Source organism: Protopterus annectens, chromosome 14.part0, assembly GCF_019279795.1.
Source record: "Protopterus annectens isolate FY-2018-M chromosome 14.part0, PAN1.0, whole genome shotgun sequence".
Lineage (NCBI taxonomy): Eukaryota > Metazoa > Chordata > Ceratodontiformes > Protopteridae > Protopterus > Protopterus annectens.
The window spans coordinates 144,157,672-144,180,312 of NC_056748.1; the positions used below are offsets into that span (position 1 = coordinate 144,157,672).

At 40.6% G+C, this 22,641-nt stretch overlaps 1 protein-coding gene across 1 annotated transcript in view; it reads right to left on the minus strand.

The window, feature by feature from the left end:
- ATRNL1 (attractin like 1) overlaps positions 1–22,641 on the minus strand; it is a gene marked incomplete in the record, with an annotated part of 6,064,901 nt that overhangs the window by 4,321,451 nt on the left and 1,720,809 nt on the right. The window contains 1 exon segment of the mRNA XM_044055896.1: positions 13,273–13,447. Within this exon segment, the coding sequence (XP_043911831.1) occupies positions 13,273–13,447 (175 nt within the window).

Consider the following 22,641-nt stretch of genomic DNA (forward strand, 5'->3'; position numbering starts at 1 on the left):
TAGCCCTCAGTCGGCCTGATTAACAATGTCTTGGGTCCTGCGTCAGTTGCTGTCCCTTCCTTCTATGACGTCAGGTCATCGGGGGTACAAAACATGCAGCTGACGCCATTACATCAGTTTTTCTTGCCCCAGATGTCAGGTGCCCCCTAATGGGAAGCAATTAAATTTATAAATACAAGGATATACCTCCAACAGAAAAGCAAATACACCAAAAAGCTTTTAGAGCATAGTAAGTGAGAGTAGAGGTATAGCCAAAGGAAGAAAAGGGGGCTGGAGGGAGGCTAACCAGGACTGCAACACTGAATACACTCGAACATCTACATTTACGGTAAGTGTACACAACTGTACTATGCTCCTTGTGTTTCACTGTTTTAGTTATTACATTAGGGTAGATTCCCAAAGCTAAGGTGGGGAGGAGGAATTTAAATAGAATTAGGACCAGCTATAAGGCCTTGTAAGACTGCAGTGGAAAAACTAGCCCTGGATTTAGAGAAAATTGGCAAATGGTAATGCTTGGTGAAAGTATGTACAGAAGGTAGCTTCTAAGAAGTCCCTAGTAGGGACTCCCCTGAGAAAGGCTGCAGAGGTAGATGCAACCCTGGTTGAATGGGGTCCGATGCCCTGTGGGATAGGCTTTCTATTGTGCTTATAGCAGAAATGAATGCAGTGGCCTATCCATTTTGAAATGGTTTGTTTTGAAATAGCTTTCCGCTCTGTCCCGGCAGCAAATGCCACCAGTAGTTGTTCAGATATCCTTTGAGGTTTAGTCCTGTCCAAGTAGAATCTAAGCTGTCTGTGCACATCTAAAGAGTACAGTATCAATTCCCTTTGTTCTGTGGGTTAGGAAAAAAGGTAGGCAAATGAATGGGCTGTTTAACAGCCACACTGGATACCACCTTGGGCATGAAGGAGGGATTGGTTCTGTGGGACACCCTGTCCGCATGAAAGATGGTGAAAGGTTCCACTGCTATAAGGGCTGTAATTCAGATACCCCTTCTTGCAGAAGTGATTGCTAAAATGAAAGCTGTTTTCCAGGAAATGAATTTTAAATCTGCAGTAGCAGCTGGCTCAAAAGGAGGAAGAGTGAGTTTCTCCAAGACAAAGTTAAGATCCCAGGCTGGAGTTGGAGCTCTCCTGGGTGGCCTTAGATATTTGGTCCCTCTGAGGAACTGCTTGAGCAGTGCGTGAGAGAAGAGGGGAGGATCTGTGCTATAATGAGCTGATCTATGAACCTATGAATCTATAAATGGCTGAGGCATGAATTTTGATGGAGGAAAAAGACAAGCCCTTATGAAGCATCTCAGTTAAGTATTGTAGAATCTGAGGTAAAGTGGGCACTGCTGCATTCATTCCTTGAGATAGGCTCCAAGCACAGAATCTTTTCCATTTTGCAGTATAAGATTTTCTAGTACTAGGCCTCCTTGCCTCTAAAATGATATCCATCACTGATTTACTGAGGGATGGTAAAGGAGAGATTAGGTAATTAGCCAGGCTGCTAGGTTCAGGGTTTGCAGCTGAGGATGCAGAATCATTTTCTCCTGCTGAGACAACAGGGAAGGAGTCTGATGCAGGTGCCATGGAGCTGAGCATGACACACTGCACAAGAGTGGGCACAAGTGTTGGTGAGGCCAGTCTGGTGCAATTAAAATCATCCTTGGCTTGTGCTGTTTGACCTTTAGTAGTACCTTGGAGAGCAGAGGCAGAGGAGGAAAGGCATAAACTGATAGGTTTTTCCAGCTGAAGGATAGAGCATCCACTTTCCAAGCTTGCTTGTGTGGAATCCTTGCACAACATTTATCCAGTTGATGGTTCTGGGTGGAGGCAAACAGGTCTATATCTGGACTCCTCCATTTGCCTGTCAACATGTTGAAAATCCTTGGTTCCAGTTTCCACTCGTGTGGGTCCATGAGGTTTCTGCTTAGTCCGTCTGCCAGTGTATTTAGTTTTCCTGGCAGGAATTGAGCTTGTAGATTCACTTGGTAGCTCAAGGCTGTGTTTGACAATGCCATAGCTAGTCTGTAGAGGGAGGAAGAATGTGTACCCCCCTGCTTATTTATGTACTACATGACAGTGGTGTTGTCTGCCTTTACCATTAGTTGTCCTGGAAGAATGGTGTCCTTGAAGGCTGTCAGGGCATTCTGTACAGCTAACATTTCCTTTTGATTTATGTGCAGGTGCATTTGATTTGGGTTCCATTTGCCCTGAATGCACTTCCCTGCCAGGTGAGCCCCCCATGCATAATCTGATGCATCTGTTTTTAAGATTTGTTTGGCAAGGAGTAATGTGAATGGTAGTCCCCTGTTTTGATGGCAGGCCTCTGCCCACCAAAGGAACTCTAGGCATAGGCATAGGCAAGGCATAATAGGAATCCTTGCTTCCAGATCTTGTGAATGTTGACACCATAGGCTTTTGAGACACCATTGTAGTTTCCTCATATGCAGCCTTGCACATGGAATTAGAAGAATGCATGAGGCCATGAACCCCAAGGCTTGCAGTATTTGCCATGCAGATAGCTGAGTTTTTGTGGCCACTTGTTTGAAGTAAGTTGTCAAATGTATCCATTTCTCTGGCATGAGGAAAGCCATCTGGGAAGCTGTACTCAAGCTTGCTCCCAGGAACATAAATTGTTGACAAGGTACCAAGTGGGATTTATTTTCGTTTATGGTGAACCCCAGACAAGTCAGTACCCTTTGAACAAAGGCCAGATGATTGAAAAGAATGTCCTTGCTTTCTGCCTGAATTAGACAATCGTCCAGGTATGGGTATATTTGAATATTTCTTTGCCTGCAAAATGCAATGACTGGAGCTAGGCATTTTGTGAATACCCTGGGCACAGTAGATAAGCCAAAGGGCAGTGCAGAGAACTGATAGTGCATGTAGCCTGCTTTGAAGTGTAGGTATCTTCTGCAAGACTCCCTGATAGTGATGTGCAGGTATGCTTCTTTTAAGTCCAGTGTTGCCAACCATGCATCCTTGCTTGGAATCTGTCCCCACACTCTTGTTACTTACATATCGTCTTACACGAGCTCCAAGAAAAACTGAACCCTCACATAAAGTCACTGTTCAATCTCAGCCTTACTACAGGATATATACCCAAGGAATGGCGTACAGCAACAGTGGTCCCACTCCACAAAGGTGGTGCCACAACGGACCCCAGAAATTATCACCCTATAAGCCTGACTAGCCTGGTCTGCAAAGCTATGGAGCGTATCATCATGGAACTCAAACAAAGACTTTGGGAACCTCCAAACACTGGATCCTACCCAATTCGGCTTTGTTAAGGGCAGATCTTGCCTCTTGAACCTAGTCGACTTCTTTGAAACAGTCACCAAGGCCATAGATGAAGGGAAGGTAGTCCACACAGCCTACCTGGACCTCGCAAAAACTTTCGACACAATACCCCACTCGGGCATCATAAATAAGCTCACCAGCTTAAATATCAACCCCTATGTCACAAGATGGGTTGCAAACTGGCTCAGGGACAGAACCCACATGGTCAGAATTGCAGGTGCCATGTCAGACTCTAAACCAGTTACAAGTGGCATCCCACAAGGCTCAGCCCTGGGACCTCTCTTGTTCAGTATATATTTCTCTGAGGTACAGACTAACACAGGAGGACTATGGCTGACCAAGTTTGCAGATGACTGCAAACTGGGTGCCATAATCAACTCGCCGACTGACACAAGCGTCCTCCAAAAGGGTCTCTCAGAGATGGATAACTGGTGCCAGAGCCATGGCCTAAAGCTAAATGCCAAAAAGTGCATAGTTATCCCCTTTGGCAAAAACAAAGTGCCCACAAATTACCACATAGGTGGTAATCCATTACGTATGGAAGAAGTAATTAAGGATTTGGGGACACAAGTAGAGAGCAATCTCTCCTTTGACAATCACGTTGCCAAAGTGGTTAGAAAGACCTTCTATATAGCCCACCTTATCATGAAAGGGTTCACATCTAGATTAAGAGAGGTCATTGTGCCCCTCTACTCATCAGGCCCATAATTGAATACAATGCCCCATTTGGGATGTATCTTACCAGACACCTGCAGCAACTGGAAAGACCCCAAAAGTACCTCACCAAGAGGATCAAGGGACTCAAACAGATGCCCTACGCAGTTAGGCTAAAGAAACCCCAGCTCTACTCAGTTGCTTACCGCCTACTCAGAGGCGATCTGTGCCTGACGTATAAAGCCATGACCAAACCAGAATGAATGGACATGCTCTACCTCAGGAAATCCAAATGCCTTAGAGCCACATGCTCCAGGGACTTAAACCTCAACACAGAAATAAATAGGACATGCTGGAGGGACAGATTCATATCCCAGAGGCTCCCCTCACTCTAGAACAAAATCCCAATCCATGTTAGGCAGAGCCCCTCAAGGACCCTCTTCAAGTGAAATCTTGACGAGTGGATGGGAGATCATAGGTTTACCCCTGGGATCTCTTCTGTGTCCCTACTAGACAGAGGCACAGTAAACTAACCTTAAAAGGGCTATCTTCTGTGACCTACTATACCGAGGCACAGTCAACTAATCTAAAAGGGTGGCGAAAGCCAAATACACACTGGCTAGGCTTATAAATGCCCTAGGGCAGATAGCCTAGTATCAACCTATGAACCTATATACATAATTATATGTACTAACTACACAGTTGCACAACCGAGATGAAACCCTGACTACACAAATTGCTATAGTTAACCACAGTAGATTTGATTACAGCACTATTTGACCACAACTGATTTTGAAAGGTTTGGAAACCTCACATACCCATTGATAGGGTATACCTTCAACAAATAGCCCTGTAACACATGCATGCATTGCTCACTTATACATCTCTTTTACAGGGCTCTTCCATTAGGAGGACAGATGAGAGTCTAGACAGGGAGGTTAGATGAAAGCTTAGTGCAGTGGCAAGGAGAAGAAGAGAGCAAATCTCTACGCCAGCATGGGAGGGGAATTAAGATGGGTCTGTCAGAACTGTACAGTAAAGGGATTATAAATTGCCAGCATGGACTGGACCAATTTGTAATGAAATGGAGAGGCAATGATGCTTCATTAAAATGGGTTCAACATTATGTATTTATTGACTGGCTGATATACTTTTTTTAACTTGGAAATTTTTCTAGATTAAAAAATACATTCTCAGAGAAGACTTTTACAAAAACTAACACAAGAGAAAATATTTACACTATACTATATTATCTCCTGCAAAGTCTGGGAATTCCCACTGCTTGACAAGATAAAGGCGATTCCAGTGCTGTGTGCATTGGTGATGGCTGGCCTTTCCAAATGTACTACCTCAGAAATAAGTAGTCCATGGGAAAGTTAATGAAGAACAGCTGCAAACAGGCAGACTTGTGACTTCTGGGTCTGAGGAAGGTTCTAGAAAGAAGGAAATCCAGAGGCTGTTACAAAAGGAGCTGTAACTCTTTGGAGAACAAGCCATTTGGATTTATCTCTGCCTATGAGGAACTAAAAGGAGAAGGTATTTCAGGTAATACCTTTCTGTGAGGAACTGTAAGCAGAATGTATTTCAGGCTGTTTTTCTCTGTGAGGAAGTCTAAATAGAAGCATACTGAAGCTCAGCATTGTCTTGTGAGGTCTATACATCAATTGTTGTTTATTTACTTTAGCCGGTTATTCTGACAAAACCCTGTGTAAGGGAATACTGCACTTCACTGTAAAGAAACAGCGCTTGTGTCTTGAAGTATGCAATGTCTACAAGGTGTGAACATTTATCAGAAGGGTTTAACTAAGTCCATCAACTATGCATGACAAACTGAACTTTTTGTATAAACTGCATTTTCCTTTTTGTTTGACTTTCTTAGAAAGTAGGATGAATGTCAGACTGGAAAGCTGGCTCCAGTGATTAATTTAAATGTTACTAGCAAAATCTTATGCTAAGCTTGCGTATTTACTAGAAAAAAATAAACAATGTCCACACTAGGTCTAACAGCTATCACCTCGCCCAAGGGCTTTTCCAGTATTGTTGAAGTTGGTCATGGATCCTAAAAGTGTCCCTGGGGCTCAGCAGATCTCTGTATCTGTCAAGGGGGTTTACTTTTTGCCCTACCCTCATCCCCTCCCTCACAGCAACATGGATTTGTCCAAGGTGGGTGTGAAATTTGGACAAGCGGCATATCGCCTCACCTCTGCAGCAGTTCAGCCAGGCCCATGCCTCAACTTACAGACCATGACTCCTACAAAAATGTCCTTAAGCCTCCACCAAGGATCATTGTAAAGACATGCCCACGTACCACCCTTTCCTGGGTCAGGCACGCCCATCTCTCCCTGCCGGTCTATCAGTCACCTGAGCCACTAATTGAACCTGGGTTGCCTGCATCATAGTCAGGGTTTTATCCCTGTGTGCCACCAGAGTGGCTTGACTGAGTCCTTAATAAAGTATTATACAATCACAAACCAACATCTGATTAGTCTCAGTAGAAACTGATTCCACTTGGTTAATCTTCATGAAAGATGTGCTGTGATGGATCAACATCTGGAAAACCTCAGGCAGCAGCAGAATGTGATGTCATAGACAAATATTTGGTAAACCTCAAGCAAAAGCAGGTTGTGATGTCATAGACAAACATCTGGAAAATGTCAAGCAGCAGATTGTGATGTCATGGATCAACATCTGGAAAATGTCAAGCAGCAGATTGTGATGTCATAGATCAACATCTGGTAAACCTCACACAGCATCAGATTGTGATGGCATGGATCAACATCTGGTAAACCTCAAGTAGCAGCAGATTTCCACCATGATAAGCAATTCATCTGACCATCTCAGAGGGAGTCCAGTGGTCCACTTCAACCCCAACTTAGATCAGACTAGAGAATGATGTGGCAGCCTAGTTATGGAAAGGTTAACCAGCTGAATGAAACTAGAACCAGATAGAATGGACCAGAAATCTACTGTCCCATCTAAATGGAGAGACACTGAAAACCCACAAAGATCTAGAACAGTCTGATAAACAAGACTACAAAAACTGAAACTGAAAAAAAATGGGAAGTAAGTCATAGGCATCTCCCTGCTATATCAAAGCAAATGGAAACAATACTCTAATGGAAAAGTAGTGAACACCCCAACACCCCTAGTGTAAAAATTATTTTCACAAGTTTTCTTTTATAGGAACAATCTAGCTGAAGGGGAAAGGTGTGCACCCGTACTTCTAGAAAGTCCTCTGGATAAGCCACATCAGTTTTAAGAAAGCTCAGTGGGATGTCAGTACGGTGGGAACAGAGACAGTATAGTAGATAGGGACACAGAAAAACATAAAGTCCACTAAATGCCCCAACTATGCACTGAGAAATGACCTACTATACAAGGTAACCAAAGAGATGCAATAGATACTTTGAACCAGGTGATATTGCAGTATTAGAAAAAGGTTTGAAATTTGTACCAACGGTTTTACCCAGACTGCATGAGTTAAAATGTGACATTTTTTTTCAATATAGAAGTGGATAATAGTAAGACTTATAATGATGAGAATGATGAAAATGGTAGTTATGATGATAGTTTTTACTCTTGTCATTCAATGGATAATGAAGATGTTTTTTGCAATGTTTATTGTAAGTTAAATACAGAGAATATCAAAGTTAAAAGTGAATTTATTCCTTATTGTAGAAATGAAAATATATCTCGCTTTGATATGTCTCTAAATTATAATGTGCAAATAATATTTAATAGATTTAGGAATATAAATAAAAAATGTATGAAGTATAACTTAGATAAAACTGAATGGAAATGTTTAAATAATTTAAGTAAGAATGATAAAACAGTGTTTAAACCTGCAGATAAGGGAGGGAAGTTGGTAGTATTGAACTACATCCAGTATTTATCTATGTGTTACACACATTTGAATGATAATATAGTATATGAACAAATAGAAATGGCAGATTATTTTAAAGCTCAGACTGAATATAATGAATTGTTAAATAAAGGCCAAAGACTGCATTATTTCTCAATTAAAGATGTGAAAGATAAATTTGCTATAAAAAATCCTAGAATGCCATGTTTCTACTGTCTGCCTAAAATTCATAAAGATCTGAATAATCCACCTAATTCAGCTAGTGGCAGTTTTTGCATAACATTTCTTGTTTTAGTTCCTTTAGTTAAAAAATTGCCATCATATATAAAAATGGGAGAAGGATATGTTTTTTGTAGTCATAGATGTAGTCAGCCTTTATACTATAATTAGTCATTCAGATGGAATAAGAGCTATTAAATATTTTTTAGGTGAAAGCCCTATGGTAGAATATATTTTGGAATTAATTATGATGTGTTTACAGAATAATATATTTGAATTTGATTGAAATATTTATAGACAAACACAGGGAACAGCGATGGGGCTCCTTTTGCCCCATGTTATGTCAATATATTCATGGGTTTGTTCGAATATTTGTATATTTATACTAATCAATTTTTTCAAAGTTTTATAATTAAATATTTTAGATACATAGATGATCTTATTTTTATTTGTAATGGTGGTAGTGAGCTAGTTGATCAATTTATAAATGAAATACAGATAAATAATATGGGAGTAAAATTTGATGTATTACAAAAAAGGAAATAAGGTCAATTTTTTGGATGTAGTAATACAAGGAAATAGTGATTCTAAAAAAGTGGTTACAAACATACATAGGAAATTTCCAGAGGGTAATAATATACTGCATGGGGAAAGCTATCATCCATTACATACTATTAAATCTATACCATATACTGAATTCATGAGAATAGCAAGGTTATGTAATAATGTTCAAGACAGGGATAGAGAATTACATGATAGTTTTTATAGATTTAAGGAAAGGGGCTATGTTGAAACCAACTTAAAAGAAAGTTTAAATAAAGTAATTAGTAATAAAAGTAGAGAATGTAGGTGGAAACTTTATAAGAATACAAATAAAACAAACAAAGATGAAGATATATACTTTACTACAACTTATTCAGTTTTAACTGAAGAAATTTTAGATATAGTTAAATCTAGTTGAAATATTGTTAGAAGAGAAGTAGATTGTTTAAAACAAAAAAGATTACTTTTTTCTTTTAATAGAGAAAGAAACATTACAGATTTTATAGTGCATAGTAGGTTTCATAGTCCAAAGGTCGATATAGTAAAGGGCATAGAGGAAAAAGGTACAATGATGTGTGGAAAGTGTACTATTTGTAAATATGTGAGTCCGACTTTTGATTGAAAATTAATTTTCAAACAAATGGGCATTTTACATGTAGAACTGAAAAAGTTATATATGCAGTTAAATGTACTTGCAATAAATTTTATATAGGGGAAACCAAAAGACAGTTCTCGTGCAGGATAAAAGAACATATTAGAGATATTAGAAATAATAAATTAACTAGTCCTGTGGCTACACATTTTAATGAAATTCATAAAGGTAGCCTGGATAGTCTTTTGGTTACAATTTTAGATAATATAGCTTTTAACAAATTTATGAGTGATGAATATGTTAAACAAATTTTGAAGAAAAAAGAAGCATTCCTGATTTTAAAATTTAATACTATGTTCCCTGATCAGGAATGTTTCTGGAAAAGTTTTGTGTAAATGTGTATATAAGGCTTTGTTCTTTAAAAAGTGAATTGAAGCTTATTAAGTAATTAACTAATTATGTGTTTTAGTTGGGGTATAAATGGATGTGATGCACATTAGTTTTTGTACTCTGTTAAAGGCTTTTGGCCGAGGCGCTAGAGACTTCATTTTCTATTCTGAATAAATATCTCCTTCTACGGAGCTGCTGGTTTGTCGTGTGTGGTACTTCAGATACTTTGAACCAGTTGTTATAATCCTTTAGCACACTTGTAATGAACTAAACTAACAATTTGGTGGCCACTTAGGAACAGAAAAGATAAAAGCTAAAGATTTGCGTCGGTTTTACATGTCTGGTATTATTGAAGAAGATCAAGGAGAACAACTGTGTAGCCTGTCCGAGATGGCACAAGACAGAATCCAATTCAGGATTCCAGAACCTTTCATACCTTTGTCCATTGTTGGGGTTCCTTTTGAAGGCACAAGAGTGGTCACTTAATATCCACGTCTAAATCTGAATAATGCCCCTCAGTATAATTCAGAAGTTATCTATTAAAAATTATTGAGGCAGCACCCTTGCAAAGAGTGAATGTAGTCCATGGTGAAAGAATGACCAATGTTCTTTCCTAGGTCAGGAATTCCCTGTGAAATCATTACTGACCAAGGTATCCTATTCATGTCCAAAGTAATATGCATAAACTTTGAAACAACAAAGGATGTCTGTGTGTCTCCTTTCAACAGCTGGGTTGGTTGAATATTTTAACAAAACTTTAAAGTATATGTTGAGAAATGCTATACAGTTACACACAAAATACAGGGCCCAAATCTTGCTATATCTTCTCTCGGCCTTAACATAAGGAACCTTAAGCCTGAAAAGGATTCACTCATCTGTACTACTACATGACAGACTTTCCCCTTTAAAAGTGCAAATGGGCAATTTTGGATCTGCAGAAGAGGCTAAGAACTATAATACCTGTGGTAAAAGAACATATATAGAGGGTAAGAGAAGCACAACAGAGAACATATAATGTAAATGGTAGTCAGCACAGGAGCTAGGGTATTATATTAGTATGTATTAACCCCCCCCCCCCGCTGAAAACAAGTGCCCTGCAAAATGGCAAATTGCTTTTGAAGAAAATAAGTAAGTGAATTACAAGGTGAGACAACTATGAAAAAGGAAGCCAGAGCAGATGCACCACATAAATGTTCTGAAGGCATGAAGATGTACTGAAGTTTCTATAGTGAGTTTCTTTGAAGGAAAAGTTAAGTTCCCAGACCATGTCCTGAAGCCAAGTAGTGAGGAGACGAATATTTCAAAAACAAGAAGTGAAAGAATTTGTGCTCTGGAAAAACACTTTCCTGGGGCTTCCTGGTAAAACCAGTTTAATTCAGCACAAAACAGAAATGATATTTGAGGTCCAGCTGTGTGGAATAGAAGGACAAAGCCTTGACTGTGCAAACAATAAGAGTCAGACTACTGGCTTGGGTACCTGTAGGAGCTGTCGAGACAGGATGAGAGTGAATGGATGTTGGTAGTGCACCTATTATTGGATAAAGAGCAACTGATTCACCTCATGGGTGACACCTAGCAAGAGTATGAAGATCCACACTTACAGAATTCTGAACCGACTGAGCTTGTGTGGAGTGCAGTTGCAAGACAAAAGAAATGTAGCATACAGAGACATTGTTCCCTTCAAGCCACAACAAAGGTGCAACGTGAAGGAGATGATATGGGGGTATGTGCCCAGAGGGTGAGGGTAGATCACTCCTACAAGAATAGTAAACTGATGCTCACAAGAGAATGGCGGGCTGCTGGAGATTCCCTTGCAGGAGCAAATGGGCTGTAGTGTTCTCGTCCAGCCCAGGAATAACTGGCTCCAACACCTCCCTGGACCAAATAGTGTTCTCGTCCAGCACAGGAATAACTGGCTCCATCACCTCCCTGGACCAAATAGTGTTCTCGTCCAGCCCAGGAATAACTGGCTCCAACACTTCCCTGGACCAAATAGTGTTCTTGTCCAGCCCAGGAATAACTGGCTCCAACACCTCCCTGGACCAAATAGTGTTCTCGTCCAGCCCAGGAATAACTGGCTCCAACACCTCCCTGGACCAAATAGTGTTCTCGTCCAGCCCAGGAATAACTGGCTCCAACACCTCCCTGGACCAAATAGTGTTCTAGTCCAGCCCAGGAATAACTGGCTCCAACACCTCCCTGGGCCAAACGGACAGGTGGAACACCCATCAAAAAGAGGTCTTTTGGAGAGCAAAAAGAAAACAAAAATAAAATATATTATCCAAGCAGAACCACAGAGGTGATCCCCCAGGGTGAATTTCCTATTACCCATCCAATCATCAAGATTTTTCTTGAAGAGTGCTCAGCCTCATGGAAAACCAAACAGGAAATGTATCAGGGTGGAGGGTCAGGAAGCATGAACACATGCACCCTGCACAGCTCAGGTGCACACATGTGCCTTACACAACTCTGCAGCACACACATGCCGCTTGCCCAGCTCCACTGCACATACGCACCTGTACAGTACAGCTGCACACACGCACACTGCACAGTACAGCTGCACATACGCACCCTGTACAGTACAGCTGCACACATGCACACTGCACAGTACAGCTGCACACATGCACACTGCACAGTACAGCTGCACATACGCACCCTGTACAGTACAGCTGCACATACGCACCCTGTACAGTACAGCTGCACATACGCACCCTGTACGGTACAGCTGCATACATGCATCCTGTACAGTACAGCTGCACATACGCACACTGCACAGTACAGCTGCACATACGCACCCTGTACAGTACAGCTGCACATACGCACCCTGTACAGTACAGCTGCACATACGCACCCTGTACAGTACAGCTGCATAGACTCACACTACACAGTTTCAGTGGAAGATGTGAATGCGTACTTCATAACTACAAGTTAAGTGAAAAGGAAAGGACACTGAAAGAAGACTGGCTGGACTCTCTTTTACATTTACTAACTGCACGTGTGCTACCACATACCTGCATGCAGTTAGATAAAATAACATAATATTACACAGCACTGCACATTATATTTCCATAATGTACGACTGTTTCTCGATCTCAAATTTGAAATGACATCACTTATTGCAAACAATCACTAGAAGACAGGTTTGCTGATCCCACTGACTTTGTGTAATTATGCACCATCACAAATAACTGCACAGAGCTATGAAAAAAATAGTCATCAAAGACAAAGGTCAAAAACAATGCTGACTCAAGTGTGTAAGCGTCAGCTTTGAGCCATGCATACACAAAATTATTAAACTTGTTAAACAGACTAGATCTATACAAGACCATTCCCAAGGTGTACACCCCCCCCCCCCAAGTGGAGAGACACCCACCACAAACCCTAAAGTTATATATTCCTGTTCCAACTCCATTGTTGCCAAAAGTAGTTTTTGCACTTTTACTTCAGTCGATTGTCATTTGAAGAAATGGTGGTTGATAGATTGACAGGCTTCCATCAGAGCAATGCATTATTTATTTAATTTCACATTTGCAGAGTCTCTGCTCATATTCCATAAGAAAATATAATGCATGGTTTTATATTCCTTTAACATGCAGAAATTAACACATTTATTTAACTTGTATAACTTGTTTGATTAGTACTTGTGACCAATAAACACTGGCTACTGAGAAAAAGGAGGCAAGTTAAGAAATACCAGTTTACTCATAATGACATGACTTACTTTAAAACCATTTGGAATGAGCTGTAGTTAAAGGAGTAGCCACCGATTACCCACATAACTCTACCGTGCACCACTGCCTTATGAGATGCTCGACCAACAGATGGACTAAAAGGTTTGACATTTGGCAGCATCCAGTACGATTCAGTAGAAGGAACAGTCAAGGAGCAATCTGGCCCTATGGGAAAAACAGTAAATTATACAAGACATTTAGAATAATTTGCTAAAATATTTTACAACAGGTATATAAAGTACTAAAATTGCCGTAAATCTGTTTTTTTTCCAACTAGGACCAAGAAAAGAAAGGCAGATGAAGTGTTGTGCACACTCAGATAACAGTATTAAATTATTTTGCATTTCCATATATACCGCAAACACAGAACAAAACTCAATGATTTTTCCAATAACTTTTATATGAAGTTTTAGCCAAGAAACAAGAATGGCTCTTAAAAAGGCTTTAGTGCAAACTTCTGCTCAGAGCAGAAAGCAGGCATCTTTAAAACCCTGAAGCAACGACTTGATTCTTAAAGCTATGCCAACTTTTATCACCCTTAACCCCTCACTAGGCCTTCCTTAACTTAATTACTCCTGCTGTATGCCAAATCCTTTCACAAATGTCTACATACCATCACAACCTCTGCAAATGATTAATCTCTTCAATCAATGACTGTGCTTTGTACCAAGATGAGACTTATTTAGTTGAATTTGTTTTTTGCCATCAGACATAAAAGCAGTGCATCACATCTACAAAGAATGAGTAATGCTCCCTCTATGTTACTTATCTCAATTTAAGTGTTATCAATTTGTGTAAGGAAGATATATGACACAGTGGAAAGCCTTATAGAGAACATATGGTGCTGTACATAATGTATGCATCTCTAGGAAATGTAACAGAATCTTCACTAATCCCATCCAGTAGGTGCGTTAACTTGGGTAATCATCAGTAAATCTAAAAAGAAGCATCTGAGTTAACATGTTTCTAGATGTTTCCACACGCCTGCATCTAGAACTAAGAATGCTGTAGTTTGATGGCATGCATAATTAGCATGTCAACATAAAAGTATAAAATACAGTGCTAGAATATTACACCCATCTCTTCAAATCAGTCTGCTATTTTCATTTGTTTTATTTATATTTGTTGTCTGAGGTAGAGCACTCATCCAAAAGGATGTCTTCAAAGCTCAGCTGAGTTGTAGAAATACAAAACAAGGAAAGACGCCAATTTAAAAATATGTAACGCAAATTAATAAAACAAACATTTCATAGGAATTAGTGCCAGTGTAAGGGCAGTTATCACTGCTACCACCTGTCCCATTATTCAATGTACCCTTTCAAATGTCTGTACGTCACTGAATCACAGTCAGGCATCTGAGAGGTGTACTCAATGTCCACACTTGACCTAGTGATGTTTGTGCCAAGCGATATATGTGATTTATTCTCCACACTTACAGTCACCTGACTCCATAAGGAAGTGATGCAAATCGTCTTCTAGTGAACATCATGATTATAGAGCTGTACTTACTTTATTTAGGTAACAACCATAAAAATAAATTACCTGAGAATCACCAGGGTGTTTATTTTGTATGTGACAGTTCTAAACCCTCAGTATATTGAGAAATGCTAACTGCTTAAAACTTACAGTCTCTTTCCATCTTCTTTTATGGAAAAAGAGCAACACAGAGCAAACCTACAGCAAACACTGAGAAAAACCTTCAGAGACTCTCCAGAACTAAAACTGCCTTCTTTTCTTTTGAACAAGGGATGCATTGCAGTGACATATAAGTTGTTTCTGATTATAATATTTAGCTAATAAATCAAGTAATGTGCACCATTAATTCCTACATTCATATCTTAAAGTTCAAAGTGGGGTTTCCTTCTACAGCTGCATTACTCTTCTATAGACAGCGTTTCTGTTTGCGGGCAGACTGTAGTATCTAAAACAATATTCAAAGCCAGAGATGGAAGAAAAAAACACAGAAGACAAAATATTTCACAAAACAGGTGAGGCCACTTCAAATAAAACACGTCTTCTCTTCTTCCAAACAACCAAAATACAGATAAATGTCATTCCCTAAAAAAAGTCACAGGAATGTATTAGCTGATAAACATTTATGTGATGATTCTGACCTCTGGTGGTCATAGCTATGAACAACCAGTAAGTGGGCTACCAAGAATTATAATGAAATTTCCATGATAATAAAACAGCCATTACCTTACACACAGTTATCAATGTGGCAATCAGATGCTTTGTACAGGCAAGTGTAAACATGCAAATAGGATGATGTGCTACTAATACACAGCAAATCTGATGAAATGATTATCTGCAAAGAAGTCTACTTTAGTAAAAATCAGGCTACATACAGGTAGAAGACAATAATTGTGCAAATGGGATGCAGCCAGAACATTGTAATATTTGCAAATAAGTAAAAAAAAAAAAATGCATAAATCATATATGAATAGTGATTGTCTAAAAGAAAATAAAACAGCACCACTAAGAGGCAAACACACTGCTTTTGTTGCTAACATAAGATTTGGTATGCTCTGAAACATGGGTTCGAATCTGGCATTCTCCACTTCCATACTGGTAGATTTCATAAATAAATATGGGCTGTCACCAAAACAGACACTTATGCTTCATGAGACTTAATATGTGCTTGATGAAACAACTGTGGTTGTCACTTTGGGTTGGCTACCTCTGTAAATATATTCAGTAAAAAGGGCTAATCATCTTTAATTACTTATTTTATTTATTTTACATTTGTTAACATGGAAAGTCTGACTTAAATGAGCCAATTTTCAGCAGAAGGCTTGGGAGAAATGCTCCAGATACGTCTTTGTAACGTGGGAGGAAACCGGAGCAACCAGAGGAAACCCACATGAACACTGGGAGGACATGCAGACTCCACACAGAAAGCACCCCAGCTGAGAATCGAACAGCAGAACCTCTTGCTGTGAGGCGACAATACTACCGCTGTACCACTGCACCATCCAATCACCTTTATTACTATTATTATTATTAGATTATGATCTTTAACTGTTAGATATATTCTGATAATATGAACTAACACATAGCCAGTTATTCCCAGTCATATTTTGCCAAATATCTCTAAGTTAACTTATCAAAAAAGAAATCATTTTGGTTACAATGACATAACAAAAGTTACATACACCACAAATGGTCAGAGCACATCTGTCAAAATTTACAAGTTTATGCTGATAAACAGAGCCCACTTCCATACGCACAGAGAGGTACTTCTTTAAGGACTCCAGCAGGCACCTGGTCAGTTTTTAAAATGTGTTGCCAACATGGTAATATGAGCTTCTTACATACACACATTTCAAAAAACTCACTTTCTCCCTTCCTTTACAACATAAAACAGTGAAAGCTGCAACTGTTATCAGCATACTGCCTGGGGTTGCATATGTTCAAAACGTTTTTTTGAGTACTTCAAAACAAAACAGAAGATGGGCTGACAGAGTTAACTTAACATGGATACCTACCCTCATCTCTTTCAGTGATATCTTTTACAATATACACCAAACTGGAAATGAATTATACCCCAATAAATGTGATACTGAAGGCAATGAATGAACACTTTAAAGTCCTCATTTATGGTGCTCCCCTTACCCTTCTGAGCTGTTCTCCTTTGCTTTATAAGATGTATATTACACTGTCCTTTTTTTCTGACTAGGAATGATCCATTACCCCAAAGTTTCTCTTCAACACTGATCGTTGAACACTGAACCCAGCCACTGGGGATGCACAAGCCAGTGCATTTCTTTGTGCCGGTCCCAAGCCCAGATAAATGGGGAGGGTTGCGTCAGGAAGGGCATCCGGTGTGAAACATTTGCCAAATGAGATATGTGGAAACCAATACAGATTTACATACCGGATCGGTCAAGGCCCGGGTTAACAGCGACCACCACCAGTACTGTTAGCCGACAGGGTGCTGGCAGAAATTGGGCTACTGTCGGCTGAAGGAGAAGAAGAGGGGAAGGCATGTCCGAAGGCAGGAAGGGAAGAGGAAGGTTAGGAGTGTGGTAGTGAGGGTAAGAACTTTGAATGTTGGCAGCATGACTGGTATAGGGAGAGAGCTAGCTGATATGATGGACAGAAGGAAGGTTGATATATTGTGTATACAAGAGACCAGGTGGAAGGGAAGTAAGGCCAGGTGTATTGGAGGCAGGTTAAAATTGTTCTACCATGGTGTAGATGGGAGGAGAAATGGAGTAGGGGTTATCCTGAAGGAACGGTATACCAAAAGTGTTTTGGAGGTGAAAAGAGTGTCAGACAGAGTGATGTTTATGAAGCTGGAAACTGATGGTGTAATGATGAATGTTGTTAGTGCATATGCTCCACGTGTTGGGTGTGCGATGGATGAAAAAGAAAAATTTTGGAATGAGTTGGATGAAGTGGTGATGATTGTACCCAAGGGTGAGAGAGTGGTGATTGGAGCACATTTCAATGGGCATGTTGGTGAAGGGAACAGAGGGGATGAGGAAGTGATGGGTAGGTACGGCATTAAGGAAAGGAATGCAGAAGGTCAGATGGTAGTGGAATTTGCAAAAAGGATGGACATGGCTGTGGTGAATATGTATTTTAACAAGAGGGAGGAGCATAGGGTGACATACAAGAGTGGAAGGAGTTGCACACAGGTGGATTATAGCCTATGAAGGAGGGCCAGTTTGAAGGAGATAGGAGACTGTAAAGTGGTGACAGGGGAAAGTGTAGTTAGGCAGCATAGAATGGTGGTCTGCAGAATGACATTGGTGATCAAGAAGAGGAGGAGGAGTGTGAGGGCAGCACCAAGGCTCAAATGGTGGACATTGAAAAAGGGTAATTGTGAAGTGGAGTTCAGAGAAGAGTTAAGACAGGCACTGGGTGGCAGTGAAGAGTTACTGAATAGCAGGGTAACTACAACAGAGCTAGTAAGGGAGACTGCTAGAAAGGTGCTTGGTGTGACATCTGGAAAGAGGAAGGAGGACAAGGAGACCTGGTGGTGAAATGAAGAAGTACAGGAGAGTATACAGAGGAAGAGGCTGGCGAAGAAGAAGTGGGATTGTCAGAGAGATGAAGAAAGTAGACAGGAGTATAAGGAGATGAGGTGCATGGCAAAGAGAGGTGGTGAAGGCTAAGGATAAGGCATATGAAAAGTTGTATGAAAGGTTCGACACTAAAGAGGGAGAAAAGGACCTGTACCGATTGGCTAGACAGAGGGACCGAGCTCGGAAAGATGTGCAGCAGGTAAGGGTGATAAAGGATAGTGAGGGAAATGTACACACAAGTGAGGAGAGTGTGTTGAGCAGATGGAAAGAGTACTTTGAGGGACTGATGAATGAAGAGAAGGAGAGAGAGAAACAAGGTTGGATGATGTGTGGATAGTGAATCAGGAAGTGCAATGGATTAGCAAGGAAGAGGTAAGGATAGCTATGAAGAGAATGAAGAATGGAAAAGCTGTTGGTCCAGATGATATGCCTGTGAAAGCTTGGAGGTGTTTAGGAGAAATGGCAGTGGAAATTTTAACCAGATTGTTTAATGAAATCTTGGAAAGTGAGAGGATGCCTGAGGAGTGGAGAAAGAATGTTCTGGTACTGATTTTTAAGAATAAGGGTGATGTATAGAGCTGTAGTAACTACAGAGGGATACAATTTATCAGTCACAGCATAAAATTATGGGAAAGAGTTGTGGAAGCTAGGTTAAGAAGGGAGGTGATGATTAGTTATCAGCAGTATGGTTTCATGACAGGAAAGAGCACTACAGATGCAATGTTTGCTTGGAGAGTGTTGCTGGAGAAGTACAGAGAAGGTCAGAAGGAGTTGAATTGTGTCTTTGTGGACTTAGAGAAAGCATCTGACAGGGTGCCTACACAGGAGTTGTGGTATTGTACGAGGAAGTCGGGAGTGTCAGAGAAGTATGTAAGAGTGGTACAGGATATGTACAAGGGTAGTATGACAGCAGTGAGATCTGCGGTGGGAGTGACGGATGCGTTTAATGTGGAGGTGGGATTACATCAAGGATCAGCTCTGAGCCCTTTCGTCTTTGCAGTGGTGATGGACAGGTTGACAGACGAGATCAGACAGGAGTCCCCATGGACTATGTTTGCAGATAACAGTGTGATATGTAGTGAGAGTAGGGACCAGGTTGAGGAGACCCTAGAGAGGTGGAGATATGCTCTAGAGAGGAGAGGAATTAAGGTCAGCAGGACTAAGACAGAATATATGTGTGTGAATGAGAGGGAGGATAGAGGAATGGTGAGGATGCAGGGAGTAGAGATGGCAAAGGTGGATGAGTTTAAATACTTGGGATCAATAGTTCAGAGTAATGGTGAGTGTGGAAGAGAGGTGAAGAAGAGAGTACAGGCAGGATGGAGTGGGTGGAGAAGAGTGTCAGGAGTGATTTGTGACAGACGAGTACCAGTAAGAGTGAAAGGGAAGGTCTACAAGAGGGTAGTGAGAACAGCTATGTTATATGGGTTGGAGACAGTGGCATTGACAGAAAAGGCAGATGTCAGAGCTAGAAGTGGCAGAGTTAAAGATGTTAAGATTTGCACTGGGTGTGACGAGGATGGACAGGATTAGGAATAAGTATATTAGAGGGTCAGCCCAGGTTGGAAGGTTTGGAGACAAAGCCAGAGAGGCACGATTACGTTGGTTTGGACATGTGCTGAGGAGGGATGCAGAGTATATTGAGAAAAAGATGCAAAAGATGAAGCTACCAGGTAACAGGAAAAGAGGAAGGCCTAAGATAAGGTTTATGGATGTGGTGAGAGAGGACATGCAGGTGTGGTTGGTGTGACAGAACAAGATGCAGAGGACAGGAACAAATGGAAACAGATGATCCGCTGTGGCAACCCCTAATGGGAACAGCAGAAAGAAAAAAAAGAAGAAGAAGATGACTGATAGTTAAATTCCACAAAGAAACCCCATATGTGCTATAGCATCCATTATGTGTGGTATTCTACCACTGACATGCTTTATCCCCCTCTCTTTCCTTCTGTTTGCTGCCTCATCAATTGTAGGAATATTTATAATACTCCACGTCACTTGTAACTTGTAAGTACATGCTTGGAACAAGTAGAAAGAACACTTTCAGCTGTCAGACATTAAGGCTATCAGCTGCTAACAAGTTGCTTCCTGTTGTCCAGAGTTTGATCCCCTGTTGACAAGCTGATTGCATTTGTGCAGGTTTATTTTCCTCAACTCCTGTGCTCTGGGACAATTGGGAAACTGGACTGTGTTCCTCGATGATGACCTGGACCTCATGTCTGCTGTTTACCTATGAACCTGAGAAGTAAACATTGCAGTTATGACAATGAATTAAAACTTGTCAACAGTACTGCCTGTCCACACCCATTGCTTCAGCTGTCTTCTCAATGACCCTCACATTTACCAGACAGGACCTGCCTTTCACTAAGACAAATCATTTCAGGTTGAGTGACAGTCTACCTCATTTCTAAGTTACACAATGATATGTTCCATTATTTCACATACAAGGCCTGTGAAACTAATCACTCTATATTTCCAGTGTCAATGGTAGCACCAACCTTTTAAAGGAGTACAGCTATGGCCACTGTCCAAGCTTTGGCATATATTCAGTGGAGAGATGACGACTAAATAGGTTTTATGACAGACTTTGTGAGTCTGCGTTTAGTACTCACTAGGAGACATGCTGATTCTCCAAGTCTTAGGCGCATATCTAGTGGACATATGAACACTGAATAAGTTTTCCAAGTGACGTTGTGAGGCTGTGTTCAGTACTGACTAGGACACATACTGGTACATTGTCAGGACCCTGTACACAGCTAGGACTTGCTCAGAGGTAACTTCAGGGGGAGGCATAAAATGAGGTGTAAGTGGAGGACAGTAGGGATATGAAAGGAGGGTGAAGGGGAATCAAATCCATCAGCTGATATGGTGGCTATGTCCGTCAGCAGTGTCCGAAGAGGCAGTGCCATTAAAAATCAGTTATGTCCACCTACTGGGTGGTACTGCTGGAACTCCTAACACCGTAGTTGTCTTTGGAGAGGACACCAATATTCATCACATCACTGGCTTTAAATAATTTGATCATATTCCAGAGTTTTTTGCAGAACTTTCTGAATTCACTTATAGAATTTGGAGACTTGAGTTCATTGCTTAGTGTGAGAAGATTTTTCCTTCTATTGTAGAGTTTGCCTTTACTATGGTTCCACCACAAGGGGCTTGTTCTTAAATTTGACACTGTACTTGTGCCAGACTGGGGGGAAAGAGAGGCTTTGATGCATGGAGTCTACGATGTAGGTAGCTCCTTTAGTTACTGGATCACTGGGGTTTTCAATTTCTTTAGGTTGCCTGACTTTCAGTAATCTATGAACACAGTGGAGGTAGGTACAGTCTTAAGCTGGATTCTTAGGGAAAAGGTGAAAGTGCGGTGGTCAGATCTGATCGTGAAAGGGAATAGTTTTCATGTGGAACTGATTGGTACTATGTTGGAGAGGATCAGGTCAAAGAGAGTGGTTACTGTCATAGGAGACAGCTAGGGAACCACTTTGCATGTTTGTTGTTTGTGGTGTATTATTCATCAGTTCACTGACAGACAGATGAAATCTCCTAGGATTATGGTGTTGTTTTCAACAAGAAATTCTTGTTTTTTCAGAAAAGCTTTATGATATACAGGAGACGCAGAAGGGGTCTAAAGTTGAAAATTATAAAATAATTGATATTCTCTATTAGCAGTGTCATTGCCTTGCCATTTTTATTGTGAGGTTATGGAATTGCTAAGCTCTATCTGGATATTTCCCTTTTCTTGCCAGAGGTTCTGAACAAATGAGACAGAAGATGAACCCAGGTATAGAGGGAGTGTTATCATAACACTGGAAACAAGTTTTAAGTGATGGCACAAGTTTGTATGGGTTCAAGATTCAGGAATGCCTCAAACTCAAGACTTTTTTTTGTTAATGATTCAAGCACAGAGCAGTGCCAAAGTTATACAGGCCTGATTTGGGTTTATAAGCTTAGATGGTCTAGAAGCCTGACAACCTAAAAAGGAGGTACGCCAGAGGTGGAAAGTGTCTTTGCCAGTATATGCAGAAGCCTTTGGTGTGTCCTTAGTAAGGCAGGTAGGAGTACAGATGATCGTTCTTCAGTGTGACAAACACTGGATCCCCTTTGAATGGCACCACATACACAAACTGTTGTTAAAGTTAATTACTTTGTTTGTATTTTGGAATCATCCCTGATGATGCAAGATTTGGTTTAAGACTAGCTGCTTCCCCGACTCAATGATACCCACTGAGAGCTGAACTGTCACTTGACCCTCCCCCAGGATGAAGCATCTAAGATCATTCACTCTTATGTGGGCTACAGCTAGGTCATATGCAAACTTAGGTGAAG